The 19,986-nt window shown below is 41.6% G+C and overlaps 1 protein-coding gene across 2 annotated transcripts in view; it reads right to left on the bottom strand.

Moving 5' to 3' along the window:
• Positions 1-19,426, bottom strand: part of LOC129860391 (calpain-15-like) — an 87,741-nt gene extending 68,315 nt beyond the window's left edge. The window contains exon 1 of one of the 2 annotated variants that reach the window (XM_055930760.1): positions 19,113-19,426. Coding sequence is in view for 1 of the 2 variants with exons in the window: in XM_055930759.1 (XP_055786734.1) it covers positions 13,301-13,479 (179 nt within the window). In the remaining variant the exon portion in view is untranslated. Of the gene's footprint in view, positions 1-13,300; positions 15,971-19,112 lie in introns of those variants that run through there. The other variant, XM_055930759.1, reaches the window with a different exon arrangement.
• Positions 19,427-19,986: the final 560 nt, after the last annotated feature.

Here is a 19,986-nt window from a genome sequence, read left to right as displayed (position 1 = left end):
ATCAAACCTCAATTCAAACTTTGTTTGAAGTGCATTTAAAATGGCAACACGCTTAAAACAATATAAAGATAAAACAAGCACGGCAATAAAATAGATCCAATGTTTGCATGCTAAGCTTAATATTTCTTAGTATTCCAGTATTCATCCAGCTCACCAATATTCTTCCAGACAGTAAATACGTCTTTTGCTGTCCCCAGTAAAAGATTATGCATTGGGTCCACTACTGCCACGTCTATGGACATGCAATTTGGGACACGTTTCAGGAAACTAGGCATATGTCGAGGGTCACTACTTCACAGGAGAGCCGTTTGAACATAAAAAAAAATAGTTTAGCAAAATGTGTTTTTTGGCAGAAATGCCATCTCAAACGTGTGAACTTTTATGTGCCTTATTAATAACAAACGTGTATGCCGTCTGTAAATATGAATAAAATGGTTAAATTATGAGCCTAGTTGGTTAAGCCAAAAAAAAGCGTAATTCAAATTGTAGCCAGGAGCACAGTTACAGTCACCAACGCTCTGGATGACATGAAAACAGCCTAACCAGCTCTGCTAGGGCGAGTAAAATGGTCAGAGTTTGGGTGGGGGCTAAAGCTTAAGATGATTATTATGGCATTGCACACGGTCAGTGTGAACCAGAGTGACTTGACACAACGAGCCAAGCAAGCTGTACAAACAAAACAACACAGGACGTCTTATTTAATGAAAGGGGTTGCAGTCTGCCGAGAAGCGTTCATCCACGTATACGGGTAAGAGTCTAGCTACAAATTCAGACATTATACGTTCCTAATTTTGTCAGAAAGTTGTTTTTTGTTAGCTAGCTAGCTGACATTACGTTTATGATCTGTGTGTAGTAATGTTCTCAGAATGCCATTTGCATTGCTAGCTATAGCCTAATGTTAGCTAGCTAACTAGATAACATTGAACCTATTTGGTTAACTTTAGCTAGCTATGACAATCAGTTTGTAATGCTAGTACTCTATGGATTAGGATTATGGTTCAATGTTCAGCTAGCATGTCTAAACGAAAGACTCCACTTCGCCAGATGATTACATGACCCATCAAGTTAGCCGGGTCTGTCTGACGGTGATTACGGCTATCTATTGTATAATAACGCCAAAATATTTGTATCTGGAATTTGTCTTTCAGCATCAGTACAACACGCGCCTGACTCTCCTCCACCAGTCATACAAGGAGAGTGGTCTAATGCCTCCCATCAAAAAGAGAGCTGGCCCAAGCAAGCACAGGTTACACCCGAAGCATGAGGACTTGCAGCGAGTGGTGAACTTCAACAACTATGCAGAGGATAATGCAATAGTATTACCAGGACGCCACCCAGAGGATAATGCAGTAGTATTACCAGGACGCCACCCAGAGGATAATGCAATAGTATTACCAGGACTCCACCCAGAGGATAATGCAATAGTATTACCAGGACGCCACCCAGAGGATAATGCAATAGTATTACCAGGACGCCACTCAGGACGCAAACACTTGGTGGAAAGCTGCTGCCATCCCATGTGACAAAAGCAGCAGTGTGGCATCTTTTTAAGGAATCGATGACAACACTTAGTATGTATGTAAAGCATAAACACGTTTTGATTATTTAATTTACCACCAACATGATTGGCACTACTTTTATTGATCTCACATCATTTTGGGGGTTATTTCCTGTTTTACAGCTTCGATGCTCTGGAGCCTAGTGTTGTCGCTAAGGAGCTTTCGGACTCAGTCGGGACCAGGTTTCAGCTGCTGCACAACGCTGAGATCCTTCCTCCCATAGATGGTCTGCCTGTACAAGCACCACCTGGACTGGACACAGCTAGACAAATGTATCTTTTTGAGAAGATCGGGGAGTTTTGTGATGAAGAGGCTATGGACATCACATGCCCTGCACCAAAGTCAAGGACAGGACAGAAACAGGCTCTCCGAATATAGATTCTCTTGTTCATGCGTGGTTCGGACGGACCAGTTCATCACTGGGGGCGAGTTCCCGATCATCAGCACTATCTGCAGTGCTTTGTTTCAAATGTCTCTCCCCTAATAAATCAAATCTAATTTTATTGGTCACATACACATGGTTAGCAGAGGTTATTGCGAGTGTAGTGAAATGCTTATGCTTCTAGATCCGACAGTGCAACAGTATCTAACAGGTCATATTTAACCATTCCACAACAAAACCTAATACACACAATCTAGTAAAGGAATGGGATAAGAATATATAAGTATAAAATATATGGATGAGCAGTGACAGAGCGGCTAAGATGCAATAGATAATAAAGAATAGATAGTGAAGAGTATATACATATGAGATGAGTAATGTGAGATATGTAAACATTCATAAAATGTAATGTAAATGTAAATAAAGTGGCATTATTAAAGTGACTAGTGTTCCATTTATTAAAGTGGCCAAATGATATCAAGTCTGTAGGTCGGCAGCCGCCTCTCTGTGTTAGTGATGGCTGTTTAACAATCTGATGGCCTTGAGATCGAAGCTGTTTTTCAATCTCTCTGTCCCAGCTTTGATGCACCTGTACTGACCTAGCCTTCTGGATGGTAGAGGGGTCAACAGGCAGTGGCTCGGGTGGTTGTTGTCCTTGATCTTTTTTGCCTTCCTGTGACATTGGGTGCTGTAGGTATCCTGGAGGGCAGGTAGTTTGCCCCTGGTGATGCGTTGTGCAGACCACTCTACCCTCTGGAGAGCCCCGCAGTTGTAGGCGGTGCAGTTGCCATACTAGGTGGTGATACAGCCCGACAGGATGCTCTTGCTTGTGCATCTGTAAAAGTGTTTTCGGTGACAAGCCACATTTTTTTCAGCCTCCTGAGGTCAAAGAGGCGCTGTTGCGCCTTCTTCACCACACTGTCTGTGTGCGTGGACCATTTCAGTTGGTCGGTGATATGTACGTCGAGGAGCTTAAAACTTTCCACCTTCTCCACTAATGTTCCGTCGAAGTGGATAGGGGGGTGCTCCCTTTGCTGTTTCCTGAAGTCCACGATCATCTCTTGTTTTGCGGACATTGAGTGAGAGGTTATTTTCCTGACACCACACTCCGAGGACCCTCACCTCCTCCCTGTAGGCTGTCTCATCATTGTTGGTGAATGGGTCTAACACACACGCCATACGTTGCTGCTACTATTTTTTTTTTATCCTGCTGCTCAGCCACTTTACCCCTGATAACCTAATCTATCACTGACATCTTTACTGATATTGTTATTGTACATAGTGTCAATATAAAGAAAATAATTTACAGTATCTATTTCTAATATTGCTACTATGCAAGTAACCATTTGGCTGTACCGTTTACACCTTCTGTAGAGACCCATCCACTTGGCAAGATGTGGCAGGGGGATATAACATTTCTTTCACATGACCCATCAATTTAGACAAGTGAGTCTGGGTACGCGTCATCTAATATTTATAAAATATTTTTATCTAGACACTTTGTTTACCTGGAATTTTTCCTTATTGTAGGCTACCACTTTTAGTCTTAATCTTTGCAATACTACTCACTGTTTAGCACGTGACCTCACATGTGAATCCTTAAAGAGATGGGTGGGGCTGGCATAAGAGGGTGTGAACAATACTGAATGGGTGTAGACAAAAGGAGAGCACTCCAGTAGGTATCAAAACATTCAAAGGCCATTTTCTCAAAAGTGAGTTTACAAGTTTATCAACTTTCAAGGCAGAATAACTTTCCCACTGTTCTTCAAATGCAGTGTGTGATATACCATTGTGTAGCTCCGTGTGTCTGCCTTTATCCAATGTAAAAAACACAATTTCAAATGTTGCTACATAAGACCGAATCAAGGTGGTCGGTCACATATGGCACTTCAAATAGCTCAGAGAACCTTTAAAAAAGGATTTCATAGAACAAAAATAAAGTAGCCGACTTAATAAATGGTTAAGATATATTATCGACGTAAAACAGAGGAGACACAAACAACTCTGTAATAATAAACCCACAAGTACAATGTTCATCCTGCCAAAATATCTCCTGCCTGGGTCTGTTCTTGTTGCAATGGCAATTCCTCTGCAAACGTGGCTGTGTCTTGCCAATTCCTCTGCAAACGTGGCTGTGTCTTGCCTTTCAACTGTCCATTGATTGAGTGAATTTAATGCAAACATTGTAGTGAACATGATCATGTTACATGGATCTTAGTTGTATGAGTAAGGAGGACTGCTACCGCACGGCAAGCGATACCGGAGCACCAAGTCTAGGTCCAAAAGGCTCCTTAACAGCTTCTACCCCCAAACCATAAGACTACTGAACAATTAATCAAATGGCCACCTGGTCTATTTACATTGACCCCCTCCCCTTTTGTTTTTAAACTGCTGCTACTTGCTGTTTAGTATCTATGCACAGTCACTTTACAAATTACCTCGACTAACCTGTACCCCCGCACATTGACTCGGTAGCGGTACCCTCTGCATATAGCCTCTTTATTGTTACAGTGGCAAGAAAAAGTGTGTGAACCCTTTGGACTTACCTGATTTCTGCATAAATTAGTCGTAACATTTGATCTGATCTTCATCTTAGTCACAACAATAGACAAACAGTGTGGTTCAACTAATAACACACAAATGATTGTATTTGTCTATATTGAATACATCATTTAAACATTCACAGTATAGGTTGGAAAAAGTTTGTGAAACCCTAGGCTAATGACTTTTCCAAAAGCTAATTGGAGTCAGGAGTCAGCTAACCTGGAATCTAATCAATGAGACGAGATTGGAGATGCTGGTTAGAGCTGCCCTGCCCTATAAAAAAACTCTCAGAATTTCAGTTTGCTTTTCACAGGAAGCATTGCCTGATGTGAACCATGCCTCAAACCAAAGAAATCTCAGAAGACCTAAGATTAAGAATTGTTGACTTGCATAAAGCTGGAAAAGGTTACAACGACCCAAAACACAGAAGTAAATCAATAACAGAATGGCTTCAACAGAAGAAAATATGCCTTCTGGAGTGCCCAGTCAGTCCTGACCTCAACCCGATTGAGATGCTGAGGCATGACCTCAAGAGCAGGTCACACCAGACATCCCAAGAATATTGCTGAACTGAAACAGTTTTGTAAAGAGGAATGGTCCAACATTCCTCCTGACCGTTGTGCAGGTCTGATCCGCAACTACAGAAAACATTTGGTTGAGTTTATTGCTGCCATAGGAGGGTCAACCTCTTATTAAATCCAAGGGTTCACAAACCTTTTCCACCCTGCACTGTGAATGTTTACACTGTGTGTTCAATAAAGACATGAAAACGTATAATTATTTGTGTGTTATTCGTTTTAAATCAGACTGCGTTTGTCTATTGTTGTGAATGAGATGAAGATCAGATCAAAATGTATGACCAATTCATGCAGAAATCCAGGTAATTCCAAAGGCTTCACATACAGTACACTGTACCATGGCATGTCTCTGGCTGGACACATCGGCAGCCTGGACCTCTAGTCTCCACGAGTGTCGTTAACACTCCGAGGCTCCCCTTATCCAACAGTCGGTGTAGAAACCAGCTTTTGAGTGTTCAGAGATAAAACACCTAAGTTCTTCTGACTGACACGGAAGTGGCTAGTCTTCAGAGGTGTCAGGATAATTAGGAGTCTGAAACTAGGGTATTTGGTGTGGTGCAAACACTAGATAGAACAGCAACCTTGCAGAGTTGCAAGGCCCGAGCATGTTCCTGCCGGATGAGAGCTTGACGAGCTGGACGGGGAATCTGTGGCTTTCGAACACAACATTGAGAGAGAAAAAAAAAAGCACCTGACCTCTGGCTGTACCCTCTGAATATTTCATGACCGGCGCTCATATTTGATGGGTGAATCTGTCAGTGGGGAAGACAGCTGCAGACGTTTGAATCTTTAAAACAGAGGAAAATGTCCCGACTGGGTTTCCAGCAGATAAAGTGTTGCAGAGACAGAGAACCATGCGGGGACAGATGGGGCAATATGCCCTGGCTTTCGGGAGAAAGAACAGGTGACAGGGGCGTAGGCATCGCGTGATGCCGCGCTGATGATGTCTCTAACGGGTACTCGAGCCTCACAGGCAGTGGCAGTGCTGACACAGCACCTTCCTGGTCGAAGGACACGCTTCGGGAATGGGGAGTAGCAAAATAGAAGCTTTATTCACAGCTATTACCCCCCCCTGAATTAAACATTTATCGAAATGATCAGTGAAAATAATTTCCCCATTAAAAAGTCTCCACACTCCACACTCCATACCTTCTATCCAGCAATACTGGAGATTGAGTTGAACTGAGTAGCTGGACAAGGATATTCTGAGAGTGGTGGCAGTTTGTATCTCTAACACAAACAGGGATAAGCAAACAGTCATTTATCTACGGAACATACAGTACCGGTCAAAACTGTGGACACCTACTTATTCGAGGAATTTTCTATATATTTTTTTACAATTATTTTCTACATTGTAGAATAATAGGGAAGACAAACTATGAAATAACACATACAGAATCAAGTAGTAACCAAAAAAAAAAGTGTTAAATTAAAATAGATTTTATATTTGAGATTCTTCAAAGTAGCCGTCCTTTGCCTATCACGTGCGCTGAATACAAAAGCTGTAGACCTTACAGTGAAATGCTTACTTACAGGCTCTAACGAACAGTGTAATTTCTAAGAAAAAAAAAAGGTATTAGGTGAACAATAGGTAGGTAAAGAAATAAAAACAACATTTAAAAGACAGTGAAATATAACAGTAGCGAGGCTATATACAGCGAGGCTATATACATATACAGGCACCGGTTAGTCGGGCTGATTGAGGTAGTATGTACATGTAGATATGGTTAAAGTGACTCTGCATATATGATAAACAGAGAGTAGCAGTAGCGTAAACGTGAAGTTGGCAGGTGGCGGGACACAATGCAGATAGCCCGGATAGCCAATGTGCGGGAGCACTGGTTGGTCGGGCCAATTGAGGTAGTATGTACATGAATGTATAGTTACAGTGACTATGCATATATGATAAACAGAGAGTAGCAGCAGCGTAAAAGAGGGTTTGGGGGGGGGGGGGGGGGGGGCACACAATGCAGATAGTCTGGGTAGCCATTTGATTACCTGTTCAGAAGTCTTATGACTTGGGGGTAGAAACTGTTGAGAAGCCTTTTTGTCCTAGACTTGGCACTCTGGTACGGCCATGCGGCAGTAGAGAGAACAGCTTATGACTGGGGTGGCTGCAGTCTTTGGCAATTTTTAGGGCTTTCCTCTGACACCGCCTGGTGTAAAGGTCCTGGATGGCAGGCAGCTTAGCCCCAGTGATGTACTGGGCCGTACGCACAACCCTCTGTAGCTCCTTGCGGTCGGAGGCCGAGCAATTGCTGTACCAGGCAGTGACGCAACCAGTCAGGATGCTCTCGATGTTGCAGCTGTAGAACCTTTTGAGGATCTGAGGACCCATGCCAAATCTTTTTAGTTTTTTAGATCAAATAAGCAAATAGAAACAACAGTCCATCATTACTTTAAGACATGAAGGTCAGTCAATTCGGAACATTTCAAGAACTTTGAAAGTTTCTTAAAGTGCAGACGTAAAAACCAAACGCTATGATGAAACTGGCTCTCATGAGGACCGCCACAGGAAAGGAAGACCCAGAGTTACCTTTGCTGCAGAGGACAAGTTGATTAGAGCTACCAGCCTCAGAAATTGCTTGGGCCAAGAAACACGATCAATGGACATTAGACCGGTGGAGATCTGTCCTTTGGTCTGTTGAGTACAAATTTTTGATTTTTGTTCCAACCGCCGTGTCTTTGTGAGACGCAGAGTAGGTGAACAGATGATCTCTGCATGTGGAGGCGGTGTGGTGCTTTGCTGGTGACACGGTCTGTGATTTATTTAGAATTCAAGGCACACTTAGTCCCACTATCATTTGTTTTTCAACAGGACAGTGACCCAACACACCTCCAGGCTGTGTAAGGGCTATTTGATCAAAAGGGAGAGTGATTGTGCTGCATCAGAAGACCTGTCCTCCACAATCACCCGACCTAAACCCAGTTGAGATGGTTTGGGATGAGTTGGACTGCAGAGTGAAGGAAAAGCAGCCAATAAAAGCTCAGCATATGTGGGAAGTCCTTCAAGACTGTTGGAAAAGCATTCCAGGTGAAGCTGGTTGAGAGAATGCAAAGATGTCATCAAGGCAAGGGTGGCTACTTTGAAGAATCTAAAATACATTTCAATTTGTTTAACACTTTTTTGGTTACTACATGATTCCATATGTGTTATTTCATAATTGTGATGTCTTTACTATTATTCTACAAATGCAGAAAATCATAAAAAAATTAAGAAAAACCCTTGAATGAGTAGGTGTGTCCAAACTTTTGACTGGTACTGTATGTCATGATCTCCATGGAAAGAGGGAGGAAACTCTAGAATCATAATACAGATGGCGTTAATGAAAATATACCAACACTTCAGGTGTGTCAATCCACTTACAACAATGCATCACAAAACTGTGCATGTGCGACACATCCATTGTGATCACTTCAAGACCAGTGTCCCGGTGTGGCCTGCCCATCAGACAGGCAATAGACCTAATTGGGAAGATACACTGAAATAAGTCCGACATAAAACACAGACACAACGCATGTTAGCCAAATCCACGTGGGATCAGTTTTAATCCAATTAGAGGGAGAACAGCCAATGGAATGGAGCCATGGTAAACGCGCACATCCATCATGCTTGGACAAACACAGACGCTTGCAATAGGAAACAACCACGGACCAGCAGACAGGAACTCCAGGAGGGGCCGGGGGAATTGGCCATAAAGTCAGTACAGCATATAACCACCTAGTTGAATTTATGGGAAATAATGGGAAAAAAAAGGCTGGCCCTGAGATTATGTGAAACTACCCTGAAAGATCAGCCTGGCATCAGGCTTTATTCCTAGATAACACACTTTAGCATTTCCTGGAAGCATCATAAAAAAGAGGAAAAACATTCTTCACACCTGATATAGGCTACAGACAATGGTAAATGTTCACGTTTCGTTAGAGACCCGTTTCCATGATAGACACAGTCTAGAGATACAAACAGAATATCTACGGGACAAACAGTACCAGTCAAAACTTTAGACACACCTACTTATTCAAGGGGTTTTCTTTATTTGTATTATTGTCTACACTGTGGAATAAATAGTGCAGACATCAAAACTATGAAATAACACATATGGAATCAAGTAGTAACCAAAAAAAAGTGTCAAACAAATTAAAATCTATTTTATATTTGAGATTCTTCAAAGTAGCCATCCTTTGCCTTGATGACAGCTTTGCACACTCTTGGCATTCTCTCAACCAGCTTCATGAGGTAGTCACCTGGAATGCATTTAAATTAACAGGTCTGCCTTGTTCAAATTTTATTAGTGGAATATATTTCCTTCTTAATGTGTTTGAGACAATCAGTTGTGTTGTGACAAGGTAGGGGTGGTATATAGAAGATAGCCCTATTTGGTAAAAGTCCATATTATGGCAAGAACAGATCAAATAAGCAAAGAGAAACAACAGTCCATCATTACTTTAAGACATGAAGGACAGGCCTAGCTAGTTTACATGTTTGGTTGCTTTCTTGAGCAAGCCTAAAACTGTGAAGTGAATAAATACTGATTCACTACACAGACCCTTCCCAAGGCCAATGAGTCACTGCTGGGAGAAGCTGAATAAAAAAAATACACAAGGACATACTGCCAGTTTCAGGGGCTGGGAAAAACAGCCGGAGAAAGAGTTCAGTGTGGTGCAACAAGACACTAGGCCTATATTAAGGGAGTAAACCCTCACCATGAATCACCAAACTTAAACTGAGCTCACAGCAGTCTGTTGTTTCTATATTTCATGCTCTGTCACGGCTCAGCTAGGCTTGCCTAACCTCGTTAGGCTCATGCAGAAGTGTGTATGTGTGTGGGGTGAGAGTGTGTGTGTGACAGTGAAAGAGAGAGCGGGGGTTGCGCTCAAAGCATCATTGCACATCACTCCTAAAAGACGTGTCATTAGAGGATCTGTGTGTGAGTGCGTTGTGTGTGTGTAAGCAGACCCTCGCCGCTACCAAAAGCAGTGGTTGTACGTGTGGTGAGATGTGCATTCATGCATTTGTGTATTATGAGCTCAGCTGACTGAGGCTGGAGTCTGATTGGTGATGGAGACAGAGGCTTGTTGCTATGGGGATGCACATGAACCCAGCGGAAGAGGGTCTCCCAAAACAATAAAAGGAGTTCAAAACTAGACTTTCTATCATTACTCGTATAAAATAGGCCTACTAATAATAAAGACAGACACTTCCTTCAGCCCAAGCAGGCACAACCTACCTTATGCACAGTTAAAATCGGAACCCTACAAGACCTCTCCAAGAGATTCTCAAGTTTGACTGTTAACTGAGGGGCAATTGCAAAGTAGTGGCAAGCACAGACAACAGTAGCAAGAGATGAGAGATAGAGGAGGCCCACGCTGAATAAACAATGACATCCATTGTAAGGCTACTTGATAGGCTTTCTGAAACTCAATACCTAACAACTGGACTTGATGCCTGTAGTGACTCAGCAATAACCTCAGTACAGGTCAACCGATTATGATTTTTCAACGCTGATACCGATACCGATTATTGGAGGACCAAAAAAGCCGATACCGATTAATCGGCCGATTTGAAGAAAAAAAATGTGTTTGGAATAATGACAATTACAACAATACTGAATGAACACTTATTTTAACTTAATATAATACATCAATAAAATAAATTTAGCCTCAAATAAATAATGTTCAATTTGGTTTAAATAATGCAAAAACAAAGTGTTGGAGAAGAAAGTAAAAGTGCAATATGTGCCATGTAAGAAAGCTAACGTTTAAGTTCCTTGTTCAGAACATGAGAACATATGAAAGCTGGTGGTTCCTTTTAACATGAGTCTTCAATGTTCCCAGGTAAGAAGTTTTAGGTTGTAGTTATTATAGGAATTATAGGACTATTTCTCTCTATACCATTTGTATTTCATTAACCTTTGACTATTGGATGTTCTTATAGGCACTTTAGTATTGCCAGTGTAACAGTATAGCTTCCATCCCTCTCCTTGCTCCTACCTGGGCTCGAACCAGGAACACAACGACAACAGCCACCCTTGAAGCAGTGTTACCCATGCAGAGCAAGGGGAATAACTACTCCAAGTCTCAGAGCGAGTGACGTTTGAAACGCTATTAGCGCCACCCCGCTAACTAGCAAGCCATTTCACATCCTTTACACCAGCCTAATCTCGGGAGTTGATAGGATTGAAGCACAGCGAAGAGCTTCTGGCAAAACGCAGGAAAGTTCTGTTTGAATTACTGCTTACGAGCCTGCTGCTGCCTACCACCGCTCAGTAAGACTGATCTATCAAATCATAGACTTAGTTATAACATAATAACACACAGAAATACAAGCCTTAGGTCATTAATATGGTCGAATCCGGAAACGATCATCTCGAAAACAAGACGTTTATTCTTTCAGTGAAATACAGAACCGTTCCGTATTTTATCTAACGGGTGGCATCCATAAGTCTAAATATTCCTGTTACCTTCAATGTTATGTCATATTTACGTAAAATTCTGGAAAATTAGGCGGCCCAAACTGTTGCATATACCCTGACTCTGCGTGCAATGAACGCAAGAGAAGTGACACAATTTCACCTGCCTCCCGGGTGGCGCAGTGGTCTAGGGCACTGCATCGCATTGCTAGCTGCGCCACCAGAGTCTCTGGGTTCGCGCCCAGGCTGGGCTGGGTTCGCGCCCAGGCTCTGTCGCAACCGGCCGCAACCGGGAGGTCCGTGGGGCGACGCACAATTGGCATAGCGTCGTCTGGGTTAGGGAGGGTTTGGCCGGTAGGGAAATCCTTGTCTCAGTATGTAAAAAAAAAAAAAATGTAATAAAATGTATGCACTCTACTGTAAGTCGCTCTGGATAAGAGCGTCTGCTAAATGACTAAAATGTAAAATGTTAATATTGCCTGCTAACCTGGATTTCTAAATATGCAGGTTTAAAAATATATATACTTAAACATACTTCTGTGTATTGATTTTAAGAAAGGCATTGATGATTATGGTTAGGTACACATTGGAGCAACGATACACACAGCATCGATTATATGCAACGCAGGACAAGCTAGATAAACTAGTAATATCATCAACCATGTGTAGTTAACTAGTGATTATGATTGATTGATTGTTTTTTATAAGATAAGTTTAATGCTAGCTAGCAACTTACCTTGGCTTCTATTGCATTCGCGTAACAGGCAGGCTCCTCGTGGAGTGCAATGTAATCAGGTGGTTAGAGCGTTGGACTAGTAACTGTAAGGTTGCAAGATTGAATCCCCCGAGCTGACAAGGTAAAAATCTGTCGTTCTGCCCCTGAACGAGGCAGTTAACCTACCGTTCCTAGGCCGTCATTGAAAATAAGAATGTGTTCTTAACTGACTTGCCTAGTTAAATAAAGATTAAATAATAATAATAATAATAATAATAATAATAATAATTCGGCCAAATCGGTGTGCAAAAATACCGATATCCGATTGTTATGAAAACTTGAAATCTGCCCTAATTAATCGGCCATTCCGATTAATCGGTCGACCTCTAATCTGCACAGAGGCGGCCATCTGTTAGCGGACAGCACATTGACAGACATCAAACAACAGAGCCCAGTGTATCACGTGTTCCTCAAGCGAAGACGATGGCATGGAATCAAAAGTCTTCTGGTCTGGTCGCCCTCCAAAGTATTTGCCATGATACAAGCTCCCCAATCAACCCAGCGAGAGAGTTTGCGCCTGGGTCACCCGTGCCTAGGTCCATGGGTGCAATCAACTTGGTACACCAATCCAATTCGGCACATAGAGCTCTTGGATATGATATTGGATATCAAAATATCAAAGTCGAACTTTGTTTAGATCAAATTTGGAACAATACTTTTGATTTAATAATATTTTGAAAAATGTAATGATACTATACTATCGTCAGTGCATATAAAGCGATTTCATTGAAAAGGCATGAATATGACATAATAGTCTACAGTAAATATTGTCTAAGGGAGCGGCTGGTGTCCGATTTAAAGTGGATCTGAGAGCTCTGAGAATTGCCACACAAAATGTCAAAACACCCTTAGGATACCCCTCAAATAAAACACAAAACAAAGTCATCTGTCCTTTATGCTCGCTCTAACTGCTCCCAGTGACGTCAATCCCCGTGTAATACAACCCCTCGTGTTGCAGAGCATGGCCCATTTCTCTGCATGCTGGCCATCAACAGGCCTGACTAGTCTGGCCCTGTCGCCCAGGTGCAGTGGACTAAAGTGTTGACTCTTACCTGCGCTCTCTGTATGGAAGTGGTGGCTGCTGCTGGCGTGTAATGAAGGTGGTGGCCCACACCGGGCTGCTGTGGCTGTTCCTAAGCCAGCCCATAGGAGGCGACGACGGGTACGGGGTGCTCCGGAACCCGTGGTCCGACTCGGTCTCTGCGGTGAGAGAGGAGGCAGAACTCCCCATCACCACGGCGACAACTTTTTCAGTCTACTGGGGTTCTCACCCTTTGAACCCCCAAAGTGTGTGGGACAGGGAGTAGAGGAGTGACAGTGCCTTATGTCTCAGTCTCAGGATTACAGTTTGAGGTTGGGGATAGGAGAAAAATGTAGTCTAGGCACGATGAAAACCCTGCTCATGTGTTCTTAGTCCTGCCAACCTTCCAACTGGTACGATTCGAAACAACCCCTATTTTTAAAAAAGGGACAGATTTCATCCTGTTATGTGACTCCAAATGTGCTTGAAGATGGCTATATCGAAAAATATCGAATGGGAAAGGCAATAACGAGTAATCAAAAAAACAAGTGGAATACGACAAAGTCTCAAAGTCCAGATCAGGGTGGATTTCCCACAGCGAGCAGGAAGAAGTGTTCAATCAAAACTGTAATTGGTTGCCCCGAGCACTGATTCCAATGTGGCACTGAGTCTGTGGGAAAATAACTCACATACTCCTCTCTTCTCTGAAGTGTGTAGTAATTCTCTCTGTCATAGCCTTCTTAACGAACTATGTGGGCCATGTTGTCTGCACTACCTGCAGTGTTCCTCCGTGGCATGTGCAGTCTCATACCTGGTCCAACATGCTTGAACCGTTTGTCACGCATGGACACAGGAAGTGGAAGGGGCACACACAGAGATGACGTGGTCCTCCGTCAATCAACATCTCTGAGATAATATGGCACAGTTGAGGCACTCGACTGTTTTTTGTTGTGCTGGACAAAACAGGAATAAAAAATAAAAAAAACAGAACCAAATAGGAACTGAAAAGTGACTGGCAGATGTCTGGGGCGTTTCTTCTTTAGCACTTGAGCCAGAATGAGTTTGTCAAATTCAGACCAAACCATGACATGGATAACCCATTTTGTTTTGTGCTATTTTCAAATACTTTCAGACTTTTAATATGGCTTTAAATAAGCTTTTAACTCAATACATATCTGAATACACTAAAATAAAAAACGAATTTCGTTTTGTATTGTTTTTTTACTGTAATGTTTATCTGAGAAGCAGTCTCATTTTTTACTGTAATGTTTATCTGAGAAGCAGTCTCGGAATGTGAGTGATTCTGTGTGCAGGCACTGCTGCCACACTGACTTGAAGCTCTGAATCGAATATCCAAGGCTCATCCTTCAAATGTTGACACTTGCCTACAGCTGCTACAGCAGAACACTCGAACCACCATTTCTTGGTGGCTGAAAAGTCGCACTATTCACAACTGACAACTCTGATTGAGGCAATGTCCCGAATAGCTTGCTACTTTAACATTAAAACAAACATGAACTTCGAAAATGAACACAACCCAAAGACAACGTGTCTGCGCATAGAGCGCAGTGTAGAACACGAACGGACCACAATGAAAATTGGAATAGGCTACTGCTCCCAGTCCCAACTGACAGAGAAGTTCTAATAAATACTCGACAAGTGCAACCTTTTTAGCAGACTGTCCACTTATGGTCTGCAGTCCTTTGCCGGTGCGGGCCTGTTACAACACGGGAGATGTCGGGTAGCCTATTCGGAGCTTTACTTCATTCTGATAATCCCGTTGATGACAGGGCCGGGTCTGGTGGTTCATCTGTGTGTACAGTAGACTTTATGTGTGCCAACCTGTCATAGCGAGTAGGTATGCCAGGGGAACTACGATGGTGCATTCCGGGTGAGGAGTCCAACGAAGGCGTGAAGTCTAATTATATGCACGTGCATGTTTTGTTCCAAAGAAGACAACAACACGCGAAAATATTACAATAGGCTATTTCACTTATATTATTCAATCTCCCTTATATTAATTATCGACCTAAAAAAAAGCTCAAGTCTCTACAATGGCTCATAGGGACGGGTAGCCTATAACTATCAGACGAGCCGCGCCAATATTGATAATGACACATATTTTGTTAATGCCAATACAGCCTTGCTCATTAAAATGTAGCGAACTACAATGTGGCAAAGCTTTGCCAACAAATGCGTGCAGAAACATTTAACAATGTATCGAATTACCGTCGGTGCCAGAGCTGCAAAACGGGCGAATTCAGAATAAATCTTGTAGGCTACAATTGTAGAAATCTGCCAGTTTCCAGTGACTAACTAAATGGTATTGAGGGAAGGGACTGAGCCGACATAACAGGCTATTAAAAACATGAAATTTGAACTAAACAGTCTCATCCAGAGTGGATATTAAACGCAAATTCCACTCTCTTCCTCCCGGTCCATTCTCGTGTGCTCATCTCATAATTCCGGTGTTTTATGACGCTGATCCTCGTTGACTTCTATGAGACATCCTCGTTTCGGCCCCGTTGTCGCTTCAGAAATAAATGACTACCCATACTGCAATGCTCTATCCTGGGCCCACAGTATGTCTTTGCACCGGGGGCTGTTTTCCATTATATTTATATATTTTTCCCCATGGGATTTAATTCTCCCTCTCTGATAAATGCAGTGGAGGCAGATGCAATCTCTGCCTAAAAGAGGAATACAGAGTCAGCAGCGCGCATGCGCATTGGTATGCTGGGCAGAGAACGCGAAGGGCTGCATTCAAGAGATCAAAACTGATAAATACTATACAAATACTGTAGCCTATTTGTATTGTTCTAAGTAAATTGCAGTAGGCCAGGCTACTCATGACTGGCGGTCTGCCCAACGCATCACCGGAGGCACACCGCCTGCCCTCAAGGACATCGAATCCCAGAGCTGACATGGTAAAAATCGGTTGTTCTGCCCCTGAACAAGGCAGTTAATCCAGGCTGTCATTGTAAATAAGAATTTGTTCATAATTGACTGGCCTAGTTAAATAAAAAAAAAAAAAAAAACACACAGCACCCGATGTGACAGGAAGGCCAAAATGATCATCAAGGACATCAACCACCATGGCATCATCCAGAAGACGAGGTCAGTACAGGTGCATCAAAGCTGGAAACAGGAAGACTGAAAAACAGCTTATATCACAAGGCCATCAGACTGATAAATAGGCATCACTAACTGGCTTCTGCCCTGAACTTAGTCACTGTCACTAGCCGGCTTCCACCCGGTTACTCAACCCTGCAACTTAGAGGCTGCCGCCCTATGTACATGGAATCACTGGTCACTTTAATAATGTTTACACACAGTTTAATACTAATTCCGTATGTATATACTATGTGTTATTCAAGTATTGCTGTATATTCTATGTATTCTACAGATATACTAAATATTCGATCCACATATTGTCCATAATGTCTATGCATCACATACCAGTCCAAAGTTTGGACACACCTACTCATTCAAGGGTTTTTTCTACATTTTTACTCTTTTCTACATTGCAGAATACTAGTGAAGACATAAACTATGAATTAACACATATCGTGTATTAAGAAAAAAACACAACTGATTGGCTCAAATGCATTAAGAAGGAAATAAATTCCACAAATTAACTTTTAACAAGGCACACCTGTTAATTGAAATGCATTCCAGGTGACTACCTCATGAAGCTGGTTGGGAGAATGCAAAGAGTGTGCAAAGCTGTCAAGGCAAAGGGTAGCTACTTTGAGGAATCTAAAATATTTTGATTTGTTCAACACTTTTTTGGTTACAACATGATTCCATATGTGTTATTTCATAGTGTTGATGTCTTCACTATTATTCTACAATGTAGAAAATAGTCAAAATAAATAAAAACCCTTGAATGAGTAGGTGTGTCCAAACTTTTGACTGGCATTGTATATATACATATTTTTTTCTTCTTCATAGTTTCAGATCAAATCTTATTGGTCGAATACACATATTTATCAAATCTTATTGGTCGCATACACATATTTATCAGATCTTATTGGTCGCATACACATATTTATCAGATCTTATTGGTCGCATACACATATTTATCAGATCTTATTGGTCGCATACACATATTTATCAGATCTTATTGGTCGCATACACATTTATCAGATCTTATTGGTCGCATACACATATTTATCAGATCTTATTGGTCGCATACACATATTTATCAGATTTATTGGTCGCATACACATATTTATCAGATCTTATTGGTCGCATACACATATTTATCAGATCTTATTGGTCGCATACACATATTTAACAGATCTTATTGGTCGCATACACATATTTAGCAGATCTTATTGGTCGCATACACATATTTAGCAGATCTTATTGCGGGTGTAGTGAAATGCTTATCTATCAATATCTATCAATTCACAACAATACTCAGAAATCTAAAAGTAAAATAATGGAATTAAGCAATGTATAATATTTGGACGAGCAATGTTGGAGTCTGGGGTATAAATAAGTAAATAAATATATGATATATACATATACTGTGGACTCCGACATTGCTCATCCTAATATTATATTTTTGGCTTAAAAGAACAGGGAGTGGTGACTCGGCTTGTCTGATGCTGACAGCAATTCTCTCAATCTCTCTGTGTGTGGGCCTCTGTGGAAGGCCTCTTCCTGTTGCCACGTGTTGAAGAACCCAACCTGGTCCGACTTGTCAAATACTGGATCATTTACATAGCAAAGCCCTACTGTATGAAAATGTAAAACATGATACTGACATTTGTGTCGATCAAAAGCTATAGCCTACACAACACACTTCCCCAATGGCACAAAGATAAACTCTGAGAACACATTGCATTGTGTGTTGCCTACAAGTCTGTTGCAACATTACATTGACACTTAACAAATGACAAGTTATCTACAGCATAGCTGAGCAGGCTTACTGATTAGAAGAAAGGAACCCCCCCCCCCCCACACACACACACACACTCACACCCCCCAGAACTGTAACCCTTTGTTACAATGCACCTGTTCCTGTAGACACCTGTCAGTGAGGCAGACCAGCTGGGTCCCAGACAGAGACAGAGCAAGACAGAGAGAGTGTGCATTTGAGAGAGAGAAAGAGAGAGTCAGTGCCAGCCAGAGATTTTGTTCATTCAGTAGTCACAAACGAAAGCACAATCTGTCCCCACCCAGTGAGGCAAATGACATCAATATGATTTTCATGTTCCCTAAAGCAAGGAGTGCTTTCAATCCTCATCTCCCAAGCACACAACCAGAAAGCTGCTTTCAGTAGACAAAGTATTATGGCTACAGAGCAGTCTTTAAACATCACTTTTAAAGTGCAAGACACATATAGATTGGGAAAGCATTACAGTCATTTATTTGACAACGTTTCTTCCATAGGCCATGTCATATTTTAGTTCCATTTAGCATTTAAGAATGAATTACAGGCTAGTCTATTCTACTCTTCTCTATGGCATGCTAGACTTGCCATACAGGGCAGGCAGACAGACAGTCAGTCTAACCATATCCTATGTTGCTCACAGCCATGAGGGTTAGCTAGAGAGCAATGGCTAGTTCAACTGTCATCATGTTCCTACCGCGGCAAAATAAAACAACTCGCAACAAAGTTCCACAAGAAAGCAGCACGAGTTTGTCAGTTTATCTACAATGTAACAACAAGAAATCACATACTGGGATGACGCGGGACAGCGGGAGACAAGGAAGCCGGGGGACAATTGTAAACAAAGACAACCGTATACCGCGAATATATATTGACATAATCGATAATGTCACAGGCTTTCTATTTCTGATTCTACAATCTATGTCGAAAGGATTCTTACCTCAAAACACGTAACTGGTGATGTAAGGTTGAGGACAAGCTGGTCCTTTCTTGATTTTCGAACGTGTTTACTTTTCTGTATTAGCCAAATGAGAAGTTCTCAGAAATTGCACTTTGGCGAGCGTTAGCTGCCGACGACAGTACATTGTTCAATATTACCTTCTCACTCCAGTGCATCCTTGAGCTATTTGTTTTACTAGCTCTCATTTATCATTCATTGAGTTAGGTTAGGTACTGAATGCAGTCACCATGTAGCCTACGTTACATCAAACACTCCAGGAAGGGAATCTCCAAGGGGCCAAAGCAAGTTCAGTATGCGTATAATTCATTCGGGAATATGGCCATAAGAACTACGTTTCCCAGGGTGCACTGCAAATCTATTGTAATTGTTTTACACAACTGTTATCAGTTGAAATTGACAACCTTTTATTTAAAAAAATAGCACTGTATATTTTCTGAAATTGTTTATTAAAGACAAATAAATCAATTTATATCTCAAAAATATGGTTTTCTATTATTGTATTAAGCACATTATGCATACTGATATCACTTATTCTTGTTTTACATTTTATTTTATTCTATATGACTATTGATACAGGTAGCCTACATCTAATTTATTAAGCAACAACAGTTTACACAACCTATCAATATGCACGCAAAACAATCAACAACAAACACATGTTTTATGAATACCAGTCAAATGTAGAATTTATTTTATTTTCCATTGTTTCTATTCCATTTATTGTATGTTATATGAATATAACAGCGTCGCAGAAACAAGCCAAAATAAATTGTCCCGCCTAATCTTATTATTTTGCAGACATTTGCTGTCATCTAGCGGCACTACGCAAACGTGCACCTTTCGAAAAAAACAA

Source organism: Salvelinus fontinalis, chromosome 8 (genome assembly GCF_029448725.1).
Source record: "Salvelinus fontinalis isolate EN_2023a chromosome 8, ASM2944872v1, whole genome shotgun sequence".
Taxonomy (NCBI): Eukaryota; Metazoa; Chordata; class Actinopteri; order Salmoniformes; family Salmonidae; genus Salvelinus; species Salvelinus fontinalis.
This window is presented reverse-complemented; position numbering and strand designations above follow the sequence as displayed.